Consider the following 14,021-nt stretch of genomic DNA (forward strand, 5'->3'; position numbering starts at 1 on the left):
ACCTTTTTAAATAACTTACCTAACACTGATATTGGCTAATACTGATGTGATCGCTGATATTATAAAGACATAGTTGCATTCACACTTAAGAAACCCTAGCGTTCACACTTAAGAAACCTAAAGTAGCGTTCACACTTAAGAAACCTAAACAGTGTTCACAATTAAGAAACCTAAAGTAGCGTTCACACTTCAGCTCAAATCTGCAATTTTGACAATCTAGGTAAGTGTTTAGTACTTTAGCAATTTATGATGAAAATAAACAATAAAGCCTAACATTAAATTATTTAAATATCAGGCTAATCAGACCAATGCAGATTAAAAAAAAAATGCTAATATTAACAAATACTGATATGTCACCAAAATATTGTGCTTCCCTAATGTTGAGTGATGAATAGGTTTATTATGGGGCAGACAAACAAAAAGTCTCAGACATTAAAAGTTTTCAGCTGAAATAGAAAATGAAAACTCCTTTCTTCTGTCTTTTAGCACCAAAGAACAAACTAGAACAAACCGCTTTTATTGCTATACGAGTCCTCTGTTTGAAAAATCCAGCCCCAAAAATGTCACCAGTCTCTTAATCACCACTCTTAAGCCTGTTTCTTCTTCCCTGCTCTTATATATAACATTAGTGTGCTGTCACATGGCCCAGTGCATTATACACCTAAACAGACTATTAAATCCCTGCTTGGCAGCAAAGAGGTTCCTCTGTCAAACGGGCCAAGTGTCTCGCACACCTCATGGCGCGAGAGCTCGGTACTCTGGAAGTTAATCCATTTCCATCCACTTTAGGATAAGATGCTTTGCTTCGGAAGTCTACCTGAGAGAAGCGGAGGGGCTTTAAAGAGGCAGAAGTATTTTTGTGAACACTTACATTTTGAAAGCTTGGTGTTAGGATAAGTGTCATCCTATTCTGAACAGGATTCATTTCGAAAGCTTCGTTTGGAAATAAAAGCAATAAAAAGGGTCTATTTTGTCACACATGTAGGGCTTCTTAATGAGGAAATCATTTCCAGCTGTTATTCTCGCGATTTGAAACCTCAGACGGTAATGTTATGATCTCATTAGGTTACATACCCATAGGAACAAAAAAATAGATCTCGTATATATGTCAATTGCTTATTTTGGACAGCAATTAAATTAAACGAAGAGCAAATTGAGACGTTGTACTTCTCAGATGTTTTTCTAGCATAAAAGACATCTCGTACAGAATGACTCATCTAGAGATGAATGTGCTCAAATTTGCAAAGATACTAAAGTCTTGGAATCTCTTTAATATCTCAATTTATTCTCCAAGACAAAAATTAGATTAAATGGAGAGGAAAGGGAGACTTCTGAGTCTTATGCTTCTCAGATTTTTCCCTTCAGATAAGTGTCTCAAGTGTCTCCTCTAGGGTCTCAAAAGAGATCTCAACAATGTCTCAAACTATGTTCCGAAGTACCGAAGTCTGGTAATCGAATTGTTTGTCCAAGATTTCAATGTGTACTCAAGCATTTCAAATTAAGATCTCCCAAGACCGAATTACCTGGGCTACAGTACGCAATCCACATTCATTACATATATCTAGATTTATACTCTTTTTACTGCATGTCAACCATTTGTGCCTATTTATTTCTCCTATGGATTTTTAAGGTGGTTTGTTTAACTTGATTCTTATTTGATGACAAATGACAAGTTGGAATACTTAATTAAGATTGTTAATTGATGATAAATAAACAGATATATCTAAGAGCATTATACACAATGTAGCCCATGTGAATATTAATACTTGAGCTTTGGTCAATACATCAGAAAAAAAAAAATTCAGATAGACTTCAAGGGAACCTGAAGAATCTGGCAGCACTACGTGCAGGGAATAAATGTCAGATTTTGAAGAGTTCACAGAGAAGAAACAAGAAGGTGTCTTCATACACACGCAGAGATCCAAACCATTAGAGTACTTAAAAGAGCAAGACACGCTCACTTCTGTGTTTGGACTAATGAAGATGAACAGCCTGGATATTTATTATTCAGTGTGCACCTTACCGTGCATATTTTAACCTCAGATCCACAAAGGCGATGATACTAACTGGTTAAAATGAGTGACAGTTTGTATAATGAGCCAATGTGTGATGGCTATCCATTGGGTGATTTTCATGGAAGGATTGTGTGGTGTTGATGTTGGTTCCATGAAAATTGCATCATGTAAATACTTTTAATTTAGTTACAGAACTGAGTCCAAATGAATAAATAAAGCACAAATAATTTTGATGGACCTATACACATATAGAGTCCAAAACCTAGTGTGCTGCCTACCTAGACAGCATTTTAAGGCATCTCACTGTAGGGGCACTCCTGACCTTTCACTGTATCTTTCATGGAAACAATTCTAGAATATATTGTGATGAATTTCCAATGGAAGACAAAGTTAAGATTTTTTATATATATATATATATATATATATATATATATATATATATATACATATATACACACACTATATATACCTCTATATATATATATATATATATATATATATATATATATATATATATATATATATATATACCGATCAGCCACAACATTAAAACCACCTGCCTAATACTGTGTTCCCCTCGTGCCACCAAATCATTACCAACCCACATCTCAGAATGGCATTCTGAGATTATATTCTTCTCACCACAATTGTACAGAGTGGTTATCTGAGTTACCATAGACTTTGTCAGTTCAAACCAGTCTGGCCATTGTCGACCTCTCTCATGAACAAGGTGTTTCCATTCGCAGAATTGCTGCTCACTGGATGTTTTTTTTTTTTTTTTTGGCAAAATTCTGAGTCAATTCTAGAAACTGTTGTATGTGAAAATCACAAGAGATCAGCAGTTACAGAAATACACAAACCAGCCCGTCTGGCATCAACAATCATCCATACGATTATCTAATCAGCCAAAATCATGCAGATTCAGGTCAGGAGCTTAAGTTAATGGAAAGTGGAAAATATTTATCTCAGTGATTTGGACCATGGCGTGATTGTTGGTGCCAGATGGGCTGGTTTGAGTATTTTCACGCACAACAGTATCTAGAAGTTACTAAATAAATAAATAAATATATTTTTGATATAATTCTGATCATTCTGTTCAATTGGAAAATATGTCAGATTACTGAAGTAAATGGGTTGAGAATGGTGTTTCACATTGACTTGCTGTCTACATATACAGCTCACTGCATTTTTGAATTGAAGTTTTTAAGACTGCGTTCGAATTTGCGTACTGTCGGAGTATGTTCCGCATTTGACGTATAATGTACTTCTTGGCCATTAATAAAGTACACTCTTTATGTATTCAGGTAAGTAGTATGAACACATTCCCACACATACTTCATATGGGAATGTGGGCATTGTCCCCAGACCCGCATTTGCCTCTATTTGGCAGAAACAATGGCAAAAATGGTTTACTTTGGTTTTGTTAAACAAGTCCTCTTTTAACCACAAGGAACAACTTTGTTTTTACAGATACTGTTAGCACTTACAGTTGAAAAGAGCAGTCCGACTTCTTAAAATGTAAATGTTTTCCAATTTTAATATGACGTCTCCTCCGCTCCCATGGTCCTAGGGAAGTATGCATATTCAGACGGAGGATAACTGTTTCGAAAACTGCATTAAATGCAACACAATTCCTGTAAAAAAAGATCTAAATTTCAGGTAAGCCCAGAGTTACAGCCTTGCTGTATACATTTTCATTGCATATGTCATATTTCTGTTCCATTATGAACCTCTCTTCGTTTCTCTTTCCATCTCATTTTCCATGATGTAATTGTCCTCTGCTTTGGGATAACACCCTTAGGTACGCTGTGGCTCCCGCTTTGTGCCGCCCATTCATTTCTAACCTGCTGGCAATGCATTTTCTGCCATCTTAGTCCAAAAAGAGCATGCAAATGGGCTTCAATTCACCATGCCAATCAAATCCAAACTAAACAGCACATATCTGTCAAACGTCCAGTGCCAAGTCAAAGCATGTTATATGTCTCTGTATATCACACTCTTTACTCACTAACAAGCTACGACAAACTTACAGGACAAGATATACTAATGAAGAATCATTTTGGATAGGTACAAACCTTTCAGTGTATTTATTATAAATGCAGAGAAGGTGAATCTGCTTTGAAGCTGAGCAAGGATGAATATGAGCCATCTTCCAATCTCCTCCATTCTCTGTTTCTCTGATATGTAAATGTTTGCCAATAACAGTTTATTTTGGGTGTAGAGTCTCGTGAATTATAAATGACCATATGGGCTAGAATACCTGACACTGCCAGCTAAAAACTCTGAAGGGATGAGCGAGATGGGACAGATAACAGACAGTCTCTAATTGAAACGGCTTTCCTCGTCTCCCATAAATTGTCAAAGTTAATCAAGGAATGCATGGCCAATTCTGTGTTTGTAGGTAAATTTTTTTCTTGGCACCCTTTGTAAAAAATTGCTCCAATTCGAGGTGGATAAAACGGCAAATACAGTGAAATTCCTCACAAAAATGACTCACAATTGGTTCGATTGCTTGGACCGAACCAGAGTTCATTTCCTCCCAGATAAGCAGGTATGAGAAGTGCATTATACAATTATAATTGCAATCTGGAGCCAGCAAAGATGCGAATTATATGTCATAACAAGCAGTTAACTTCCGCGTTTTGCATGATTGCGTTCATATCAGCAACAAACTCACATGAACCGTACCCCAGACAACCTTTTCAGGTGCGGTTCACGGGTCAGCACCCAAGATTAGAAAACAGCGTTCACATCATACAAACAAACCATACTTTGATGTCATTAGAACCCGGGTGCACACCAAAAGTGCTAATGTGAAAGCACCTTAATATTAAGAACTGTCAGGTTCGATATGGCAGGGAATGTCCGGTACTATCATTTGTTTTTTGCATGTATACATCATGTCCGTAATCAAACTGTTTCTCTGCACATTAAAATGGGATAGGATAAAGTATTTTAGCATCAAAATAATTGCACACTTCACCTTTAGACAGTTATAGATGCAGCTTATTCTCATTTTTACAATGCTAGTCTTGGATGAAGTCACACTTACAAGCGATTAATGAGTCACGCATTAGCTAAAGGTTGCCTTAGGCACTTCATATTAAATAAAGCCATCTCCCTCATCTCCTTTTTGCACTATTTTGCCACAAAAATGATCCTTTGTACTGATGAATGGCATGATGGACAGTTTTCATTACCAACTTGTATAATTAAGCGGGTTTAACTAATAGCAAATTCATCATAATACCCGCTGGCCATCAGCGAGTGACAGGCTATTTCATTTGGCCTACTGTTTCATCTCATTTTAAGAGTAATATAATGTCAATAACAAAGAAAGCATGTAATGAATTGTGCTGCTGCACTAATAAAAAAGTACCATAGTACTACCAGGGATTTCTGAACATGTAACACGGTAGTGCCATGGTTTTCTTTGAATAATGTGGTATTTTGCTTTAAATGCTGTATGTTGTACCTTGGAGTACCATGTAAATACCATGATATATGAGTATGGTAATCATTTAGTACTATGGTGTATATATACATTTTAAGTACAGTATACTCACAGTAACTGTTTACAGAAACAATCCTATATACTTGTAAATAAGAATACATACCCATCTTCGACATTTGTCGAAATATGTTGTTGTTTTTTTTTTTGCCCCTTGTGCTTATTTTATGAGCTGTGCATGTATTTAATAATATATCTAGGCTAAATAGTGTATATTTGTTTAGCTATTCTTTAGGGCAAACTGTTGGCCAACAACTAACAAAGCCAGGAAGCATGTGTTCAAGAGAGGTCATCTAGGTGAGAGAAACCCAAACCACGCCTTTACACAATGCAGTTTTGCACGCAAATGTTTAAACACCATACAAAATCCATGTTGTTTCGGTACTCACAAGCGATGATGTTGCCATAGCGATTCTTGTTGCGGTTCTCATCCTTCTTGGCCGTTTCCCACGGGGCTGTTTGTCCCTCAGCCAGACCCTGGAATCATATCAAGAATACTTTCAAACACGTCCAGCACATTGAATACTTCCATTTACATTTATTAATTTGGCAAATGTGTCTCAAGAATGACATTTTATTGGTACATGTGTTTTATTGGTACTGGGAATTGACCTTGGTGTTTCTAGTGCCATGCTTTACCAGCTGAGCTCATAGACACATATGCATATGTAACCCTGAAGGCCTAAAATCTCCGGTTCTACATTTGGTGTCACATAGATCAACATTTTGTACATATCATATTGTATCTTGAACCTCAAAGTTTCTTCTTTAATAATATATGGAAGTTAGAGTAAGAAGCCTTTTCTCAGATTGAGAAGATTTTCAATTGGCAAGTTCTTCAGGAATAACAGATGACACAAGGCATTTATCTGGTTATTCCTGAGTGTCCCTTGAGAGTGTCAGAGCCTGGTAATTGTGCAGTCATTTTTTAGCCTTGGGGCAAAGACAAGACACTGAATTGTCAGACAAGAGCATTGAATGGTGGCTACTTAAGACTGTAGTGCAATCTTTATCCTGTCCAACAAACACAGAACAAACCATTTACTGTGACAGACCAAGAGAAACAACATTTTGCATGAAAAGAGACTTCATGGACAAAGAGATTCAAAACAAGGACATTTTATGATATGGATAGGTGGGTTGACAGCGTAATTTTTAAAGATTTTTAAAATTACTTTTCTATGAAAGAACAACAATAGAGACATAAGAAATGTATTTGTGAGTTCATTCACAGAGTTCATGAGATGTCTCACATCATTTCTTATATAAAGTCACTATTGTTCTTAGTGGCCAACGTAACTAGTTCGAAATGTAAAATGACATATGCATTTTCCTGTAAAGATCCAAATGTCATGAGAATATAACCATTTTACATGACATTTATGTATCATAACTTGTCATTGACATTAGTTCACACATACTGCAGATAGTAAAATTAAAATAACGATTAAAAAACAAAATCATTAATAATTGGCTGATCAGTATTTTACCGTGTCATTTCATCTGTAAAGAGCTTTTTTTTCTGTTCAATGTATGATGCAGACCATCTGGAACTAGTCAAGCATAGAAGATCAAACATGCAGACCATATCATATCTAAGGTACCATTCCTTCATGTGTATTAAACAAGATCTGGCTCCCTCATTTTTATTGGACCACACTTTCATGTGTGAATTAAACATGATTTGGTAACCTTTCCAATAAATCAGTCACATTTCTAAGTGCAGGTATGCTGGCATCTGGTAGCTCTAATTGGGATATAGTCAGGGCAATTGACTCAGTTAGAGTCTCCCTCACAGAATGTGATTCTAAAACAGTTTGTGGGGCTGTTAATAATACGTTTTGAAGCTTTGCTGAGATATCTAGATATAATCATTACACAAAAGGCCTTAAACATCAATTTATTCTAGGAATGAGCTAAACATATTTTTTTATTTGTTCTTTACCAGATGGAAATACACTATGGAGACAAAACATCATGACCACTCACAAGTGAAGCGAATAAAATTGATCATCTCCTAACATGCCGTCATGTCAAGGTCTGGGTAGATTAGATGGTAAACAAACAATCATTTCTCGTAGTCGACGTGTTGAATGCAGGAGAAATGGGCAGGAGTAAAGACCTGAGCGACTTTGACAAGGGCCAAATTGTTATGGCCAGGCGACTGGGTCACAGCATCTCAGAAACGGCAAGACTTGTGAGGTGCTCCTGGTCACCAGGCACCAACTAACTATATTTGTTTATTCCACTTTATATACAATTTCAGATGTAAATACAGACAGCAGTCAAGCACTGACAATATTCTATAAACAATACAACATATTATAATCTAATTTACAATAAAATACAACTTTCAGTCTTAAAAGCATTTCGAGAAACATTGTTTTTGTCTGTAATGGGCTCTCTCATATCACCCAGTCACAGACCAGTAAGCAAACACTCAATTCAACTCAGTGTAAATGTACTGAGTTTCTCCCCATTCACTACATATTAGGAAATATGACTTATTTTCAGAGGCAAGGATAGAGATGGGCTGATGCAAAAATCTATTTGCAAAACTTCATTTAGAGAGGAACTTGTGAGGCAAATCGGGTTAGAGGAGAGAGGCGATAACAAAAAGGTGTTATAAAAACGTCTGGTTTGATAAATGACCCTTTAAACAGAAGGCACAAACTCTGGTGCTATCAGACTGCTATGACAGGCATGAGCTGCCAGCAATCTCATGTTTACTTATAGACTTCAGTTTGTGTGAATCAGCCTATATGGTGGTTTATATATTTTTCTAATTCTCATAAGTCAAACTTTTAAAGAAGCAATCAGATATTAATATATATATATATATATATATATATATATATATATATATATATATATATATATATATATATTATTTTTTTTTTTTTTTTTTGCCTCACAATGTTATTTGTGAAGACTGCATACATTACAAAATGTATACCAGAGATCATGTTTTTCTCAAGGCATGCTATTGGTATTTTGGTCACTCCATTATAATAATACTGTTGTAAGTAATTTAGGTATCCTGCAGGGCATTGATAAGTGGTTGTTTACTAGCCCAGTTGCTTAATAGTCAGAACTGCTTTGAATGCAAGCCTATGGGATTTTTAGGGAATATGGGCAAGTCTGAGCATACGGAAAAGTAGTACCATGCCCTTGAAAGCACCACCTTTAAAAGTAAATTATATTCTTATATTACACAGCAAACTACATGATCAGGTGCATCTAAAAAAATTAGAATATCGTGGAAAAGTATTTTACTGCATCAATGCGGTATAACATGGAGGCATTCAGTCTGTGACACTGCTGAGGTGTTATGGAAGCCCATGTTGCTTTGATAGTGGCCTTCAGCTCGTCTGTATTGTTGGATCTGGTGTCTCTCATTTTCCTCTTGACAATTCCCCAAAGATTCTCTATGGGTTCAAGTCAGGCGAGTTGGCTGGCTAATCAAGCACAGTAATACCATGGTCAGCAAACCAGTTACTAGTAGTTTTGGCACTGTGGGCAGGTGCCAAGTCCTGCTGGTAAAGGAAATCAGCATCTCCATAAAGCTTGTCAGCAGATGGAAGCATGAAGTGCTCTAAAATCACAGTGGACCAACACCATCAGATGACATGGCACCCCAAATCATCACTGACGTTGGAAACTTCACACTGGACTTCAAGCAACTTGGATTCTGTGCCTCTCCACTCTTCCTCCAGACTCTGGGACATTGATTTCCAAAATGTACTTTCATCTGAAAAGAGGACTTTGGACCACTGGGCAATAATTATTTGCAGTAATTCGTGCCAAAGGAGCCCCGACCAAGATTTAGTGCATAAATTAACATACTTCTCAGAAGGACGACATTTCTGTATTATAAATTCTTTATTCTAATATTTGGAGAAACTGAATTTTTGAGCTGTAAGACGTAATCATCAAGATTAAAACAAAAAAATGGTTTGAAATATTTCACTTGATGTGTAATGAATCTGGAATATATGAAAGTTCCACTTTTTGAATTAAATTACAGAAAAACATTTCTTCCATGATATTCAAATTTTTTGAGATGCACCTGTAGATATCTCATCTTGGAACCTAAGATTCCACTAATTACTAATTACTTAAGATAATTAAAACAAACCACTAAATTGGGGAAACTTCTCAGACCTTTAAACCCACAATTCATTAAAAAAATCAGAACTAGATAAAATGCCCTTATAAAAAGTTAATCTTATGTCTATCTGCTGTTGGCAGTAGATCTGTCCTCTCTAGTGTACAATAGGAGTTGCACAATTACCGAGCCCATTAGTTGAGTCAAATGCAACTAGTTATGACATCATCTGAGAAACTATTACCCAACCCCCAAACCTAATCCTAACAAATTAAGTGGAGCTTTCATAATTAAAATTAACGAGTCTTCCCTTGCTGCCCTACGTTTTGGAAATTTGCCACCCACTATATTTCCTACAGATGCAATTTGTAAATCACTTGAAAAGTGTCATCTACCGTACATTAGTTATAGTCGACTCGCATATCTAACTCCTAGTCTACAACATATTCAAGTTCACTTCAACAGACTTTAACTAAATGACAGGGTCACAATGATGCCAGCATATTTTTTCATAATCTTAAACTTTACTCTATTAAAAATCACATCTGCACACACAAAATGGAGAATAATAAAAGACCCAACACATTTTCATCATTTGTCATTTTTTCTGTTTTCCTTTCAAATGACAAGGAGACAATCTAACAATTTCTATGTTGTGACCTTCGTCAATTTGAAAAAGCATAGGAATTATTTATTTGTACTATTAAAAGCAGAAAGTGTGTGCAGATGGGGAAGCCTTCAGATATGAATCCAAACCGAGGTTAGCATAAAAAAATAGAATATGACAAGTTCTTGACACAAAGGTCTTTACATATTCCTCATAAAGGTTTAGACAGTAAAAGATAATTGGTTTTATTGTCAGGTGGGTGATCTTTTGTGGGCTACTGTGTGGGCAGATGTTTTTTTAAGAATCTCAGATGACCTTTTCTGTACAAAATGTCAACTTGTCATCGAGAAACACAGACCTGCTTCTTTTAATAAGCATCCTAGTACTCAATTAGTTATTCAAATTCTGTTAAGAAAATACAAAAATGAAAAAAGAAACAGGAGACCAGCACTCATTAAAGAGTGATTTTTAAAATCATATTTGTGATTTTAAAAACCCAGATAATTGCACACAAAAGCTGGTGCTATACAATATGGGAGTTGGGGGTTCAACGGTTCGCCTGAAAACATGGAAGTCTTGTTTACAAGGTTGATACGATGAGTGCATTTGAGAAAGAACTAATCATCCGACTTGCCAAAGTTTGCTAAGTTAGTTGGTATCAAATCTTTGAAAGATATTCAGAATTATGTTTAAAGTGCTTGGTAGCAAGTAAACTAGATATCATTGAGTAGAACTATACTGTATATTCCTCTTGACTTTTATTTATTTATTATTTTATTTATTTATTTCCCCATTTTGCTCCCCAATTTGGCATGCCCAATTCCCACGACTTACTAGGTCCTCATGGTGGTGTCAAGTCTCAGTTTCCTCCGCTTCTGAGAAAGTCAATCTATGCATCTTAGCACATGGCTCACTGTGCATGACACCGCGGAGACACACAGCATGTGGAGGCTCATGCGATCCATGCACAATTTACCAAGCGCCCCATTGAGAGCGAGAACCACTCATCGTGATCACGAGGAGCTTACCCCATGTGGCTCTACCCTCCCTAGCATCGGGCCAATTTGGTTGCTTAGGAGACCTGGCTGGAGTCACTCAACACACCCTAGATTCGAACTCGTGACTTCAGGGGTGGTAGTCAGCGTCAATACTTGCTGAGCTACCCAGTCCCCTATTCTGCTTTACTATTAATATATATATATCTGTGAAATAATCAGTGCACATCTATTCTTTGTTATTATTCTTTATTCTCTATTATTGTGGTATCATCATCTTAACCCAAATATGACCTTAATGTCACAAAAAAACTAAACTAATTAATTGGTTACTTTTCCTGTTGGTCAAACATGAAAATTCCTTTTGCAGAATCCTATCATCATCATTTTCCAAAGTATGTGGTTATGGAGAGCATCTTAGAAAGTCTGTTTTTCAATGGAGGAAAATTATGTTCCAGTGTGGGTAAGAGGTGTAAATGTCTAGCGAAATCAATGCATTTTCAAACAAAAACGTACTAGTGTGTACATGGCCTAAGTAGGCAGTTCTTGGCCAAATAAAGCTGCCAGATTTAATACTGGCAGTCAAAAGCAAAAATTACCTTCTAGATTAGCCCTAAACTTTTCCATTTCTATTCCATTTTCCTCCAAAAATGGTCTGTTCTTACCTCGTACTCCTCTTTAAACCCATAACCCTGGCCACACTTCATCTGGGTGATGTGTTGGAGCAAGTCTGCCACTCGTATGGCTGGTTGGAACTGGCCAGCCTGGTAGGACATCTCAACCGACTCGCAGCCCCCATATGGGAACGTCTGGATGGTCATTGAGGGCTGGGACATCTCACTGTGGCTGCCATCTGTGAGGGAAGAATTAAAAATCCTTAAGTACCCAACCCAATGTCCAATTGGCAGCTTGAGAGCACTGCCAAATCCAACTAATGATTAGGGCTGGTAACCAGAATGTTGCTGGTTTGATCCCAGCAAGACTTGCCATTATGACCTTGTCTGATACACTTAGCCCCAGAATGCTCCAGAAGTATTGTCCCTGCAATAAGTTCATGGTTACATGCTATAGCAACATCAAGTGACAGCTGCGGAAACTCCACAAGCTCATTAAGAGCATTATGTCTGATGGAGGGCCCAACTCGTTTTTTAAAGCTGTTGGATTTACAGTTTATCACCAATGTAAAAAAAAAAACTCAAAACAATGGAAGAACTGAGAATTGTGCTCCTTTTACTCAATGATATATGAAATAGAGAGGTTGATCATCTCCGTTACATATTCTAAAAATGTCAATGCATCCTTCTATGATTTATCTGCTCTGATTATTACCAAAGTTAAAAGCCAAAACTCAGACTACACTTGACAAGTATGTTAAAAAAGACCATTATTTTGTGGTGGGGAAATTTAAGGACTCCATGAAATGTCTTGATGCAATTTTCTTTCCTGTGCTGACGTTGTTCCAAGTGAAACAGGCAGTTGGAGATTTATCGAAGTGCTTGTATTTTCCTCAAATACCATTAAAACTTTAGTTTACATCACAGCCCAGCAAAACAATAATTAGCCATGTGCTATTGCTAATTATTGCAGTACTTTTAGGAGGAGGGACCTTGTCGTTCTAGAGAGCATATGTTGAACAAAAGTTAGTGCACCTCTATGAAAGATGAGTAATCTATATAATTGGTCCATTTCCTCGGAAGAGAAAGGCTGTGAATGTAAAATGTGTATACTGTATATGCTATTCTAAATATGATTATGTCACATTTAAGAAGTACACTAGAATATAGATTGAAAAGCTCAAAGCTAACAGACATGGACTAAAATCCACAACTATTTTTAAATCAACCTGGCCAATATGTAACTACTAATACCAAATTGTCTATAATCAGGAGAGCTTCTCTAAAGAATGGACATTATATGTTAGTGTAGAGATGTTCATTGTATTTTCCAGGTACTTGGAAAAAATACAAAGAAATCTGAAAAAGTCCTAGTCATGTTGCCCTCGAAAAAAGCACAGCTTTGTTTACTCTGCACTAATACCTCTCAATCACCACCAAGACTCTGAAAGCTCGGTTAAGACCCGGACTACTGTGTGCTATCTTATCTTCATTCAATCAAGGCTCAGTATATTGCAGCCTTCAGTAGAGACACTTATACATTACAAAATACTCGGACCAAGACAATGCGTCCTTGCAACTCTTTTGTTAGAATAAGTTTGAGAGAAATTAAGTTGTTTATTGATGTTAATAAGTTCATTAACTAGAGGAATGGATGGCGCATGAAGGAGAATTCTTTCATAAGGCTTCCTTTTAACACCTGAAGCATCTTTCAGATTCTGAGAGTGGTGAAATATTACTTGACAAATTCTTAATGTGGCAATTTACATCTTAATCACTTTCAAAATTCATTATGCATTTAAAGTACTAATTCTGGGGCTAAACATGTTATAATCCACACCAAACATACAGTATCTGCTTTAAAATATGTGAGTTACGACTGTGAAATACAAATTATTTTGCATGATGTGTTACCACTGTAGCGTTTCTAGTGCCAACAGGAAAATGTTGAAAGCATTAGTAGAGACAATGCATTATAAAGATAACAATTATGCCAGAATCACAGCCTCAGCACTGTCTTTTTAAAGAGCTACAAAAATGAAACTAGTAGAAAGCTGCTGAGAATGGTCAAAGTGAATTTGAACAGGTTCCCAACCAACACCTAAAATTTCATTTGGATCAAATTGATTGGTGCGTTTTGATGCGTTTTTTTTTTTTTTTTTGCAGCAGCA

The 14,021-nt window shown here is 36.5% G+C and overlaps 1 protein-coding gene across 6 annotated transcripts in view; it reads right to left on the bottom strand.

The window, feature by feature from the left end:
* Positions 1 to 14,021, bottom strand: part of LOC127646731 (receptor-type tyrosine-protein phosphatase T-like) — a 343,034-nt gene that overhangs the window by 45,098 nt on the left and 283,915 nt on the right. For all 6 annotated transcript variants that reach the window (XM_052130581.1, XM_052130582.1, XM_052130580.1 and 3 more), the window contains 2 exons: positions 11,902 to 12,089; positions 5,916 to 6,003 (listed from right to left, as the gene is read on the bottom strand). In XM_052130581.1, the coding sequence (XP_051986541.1) occupies positions 5,916 to 6,003; positions 11,902 to 12,089 (276 nt within the window). The remainder of the gene's footprint in view (positions 1 to 5,915; positions 6,004 to 11,901; positions 12,090 to 14,021) is intronic.

The sequence above is a fragment of the Xyrauchen texanus genome, chromosome 7 (assembly GCF_025860055.1).
Source record: "Xyrauchen texanus isolate HMW12.3.18 chromosome 7, RBS_HiC_50CHRs, whole genome shotgun sequence".
NCBI classification, from domain to species: domain Eukaryota; kingdom Metazoa; phylum Chordata; class Actinopteri; order Cypriniformes; family Catostomidae; genus Xyrauchen; species Xyrauchen texanus.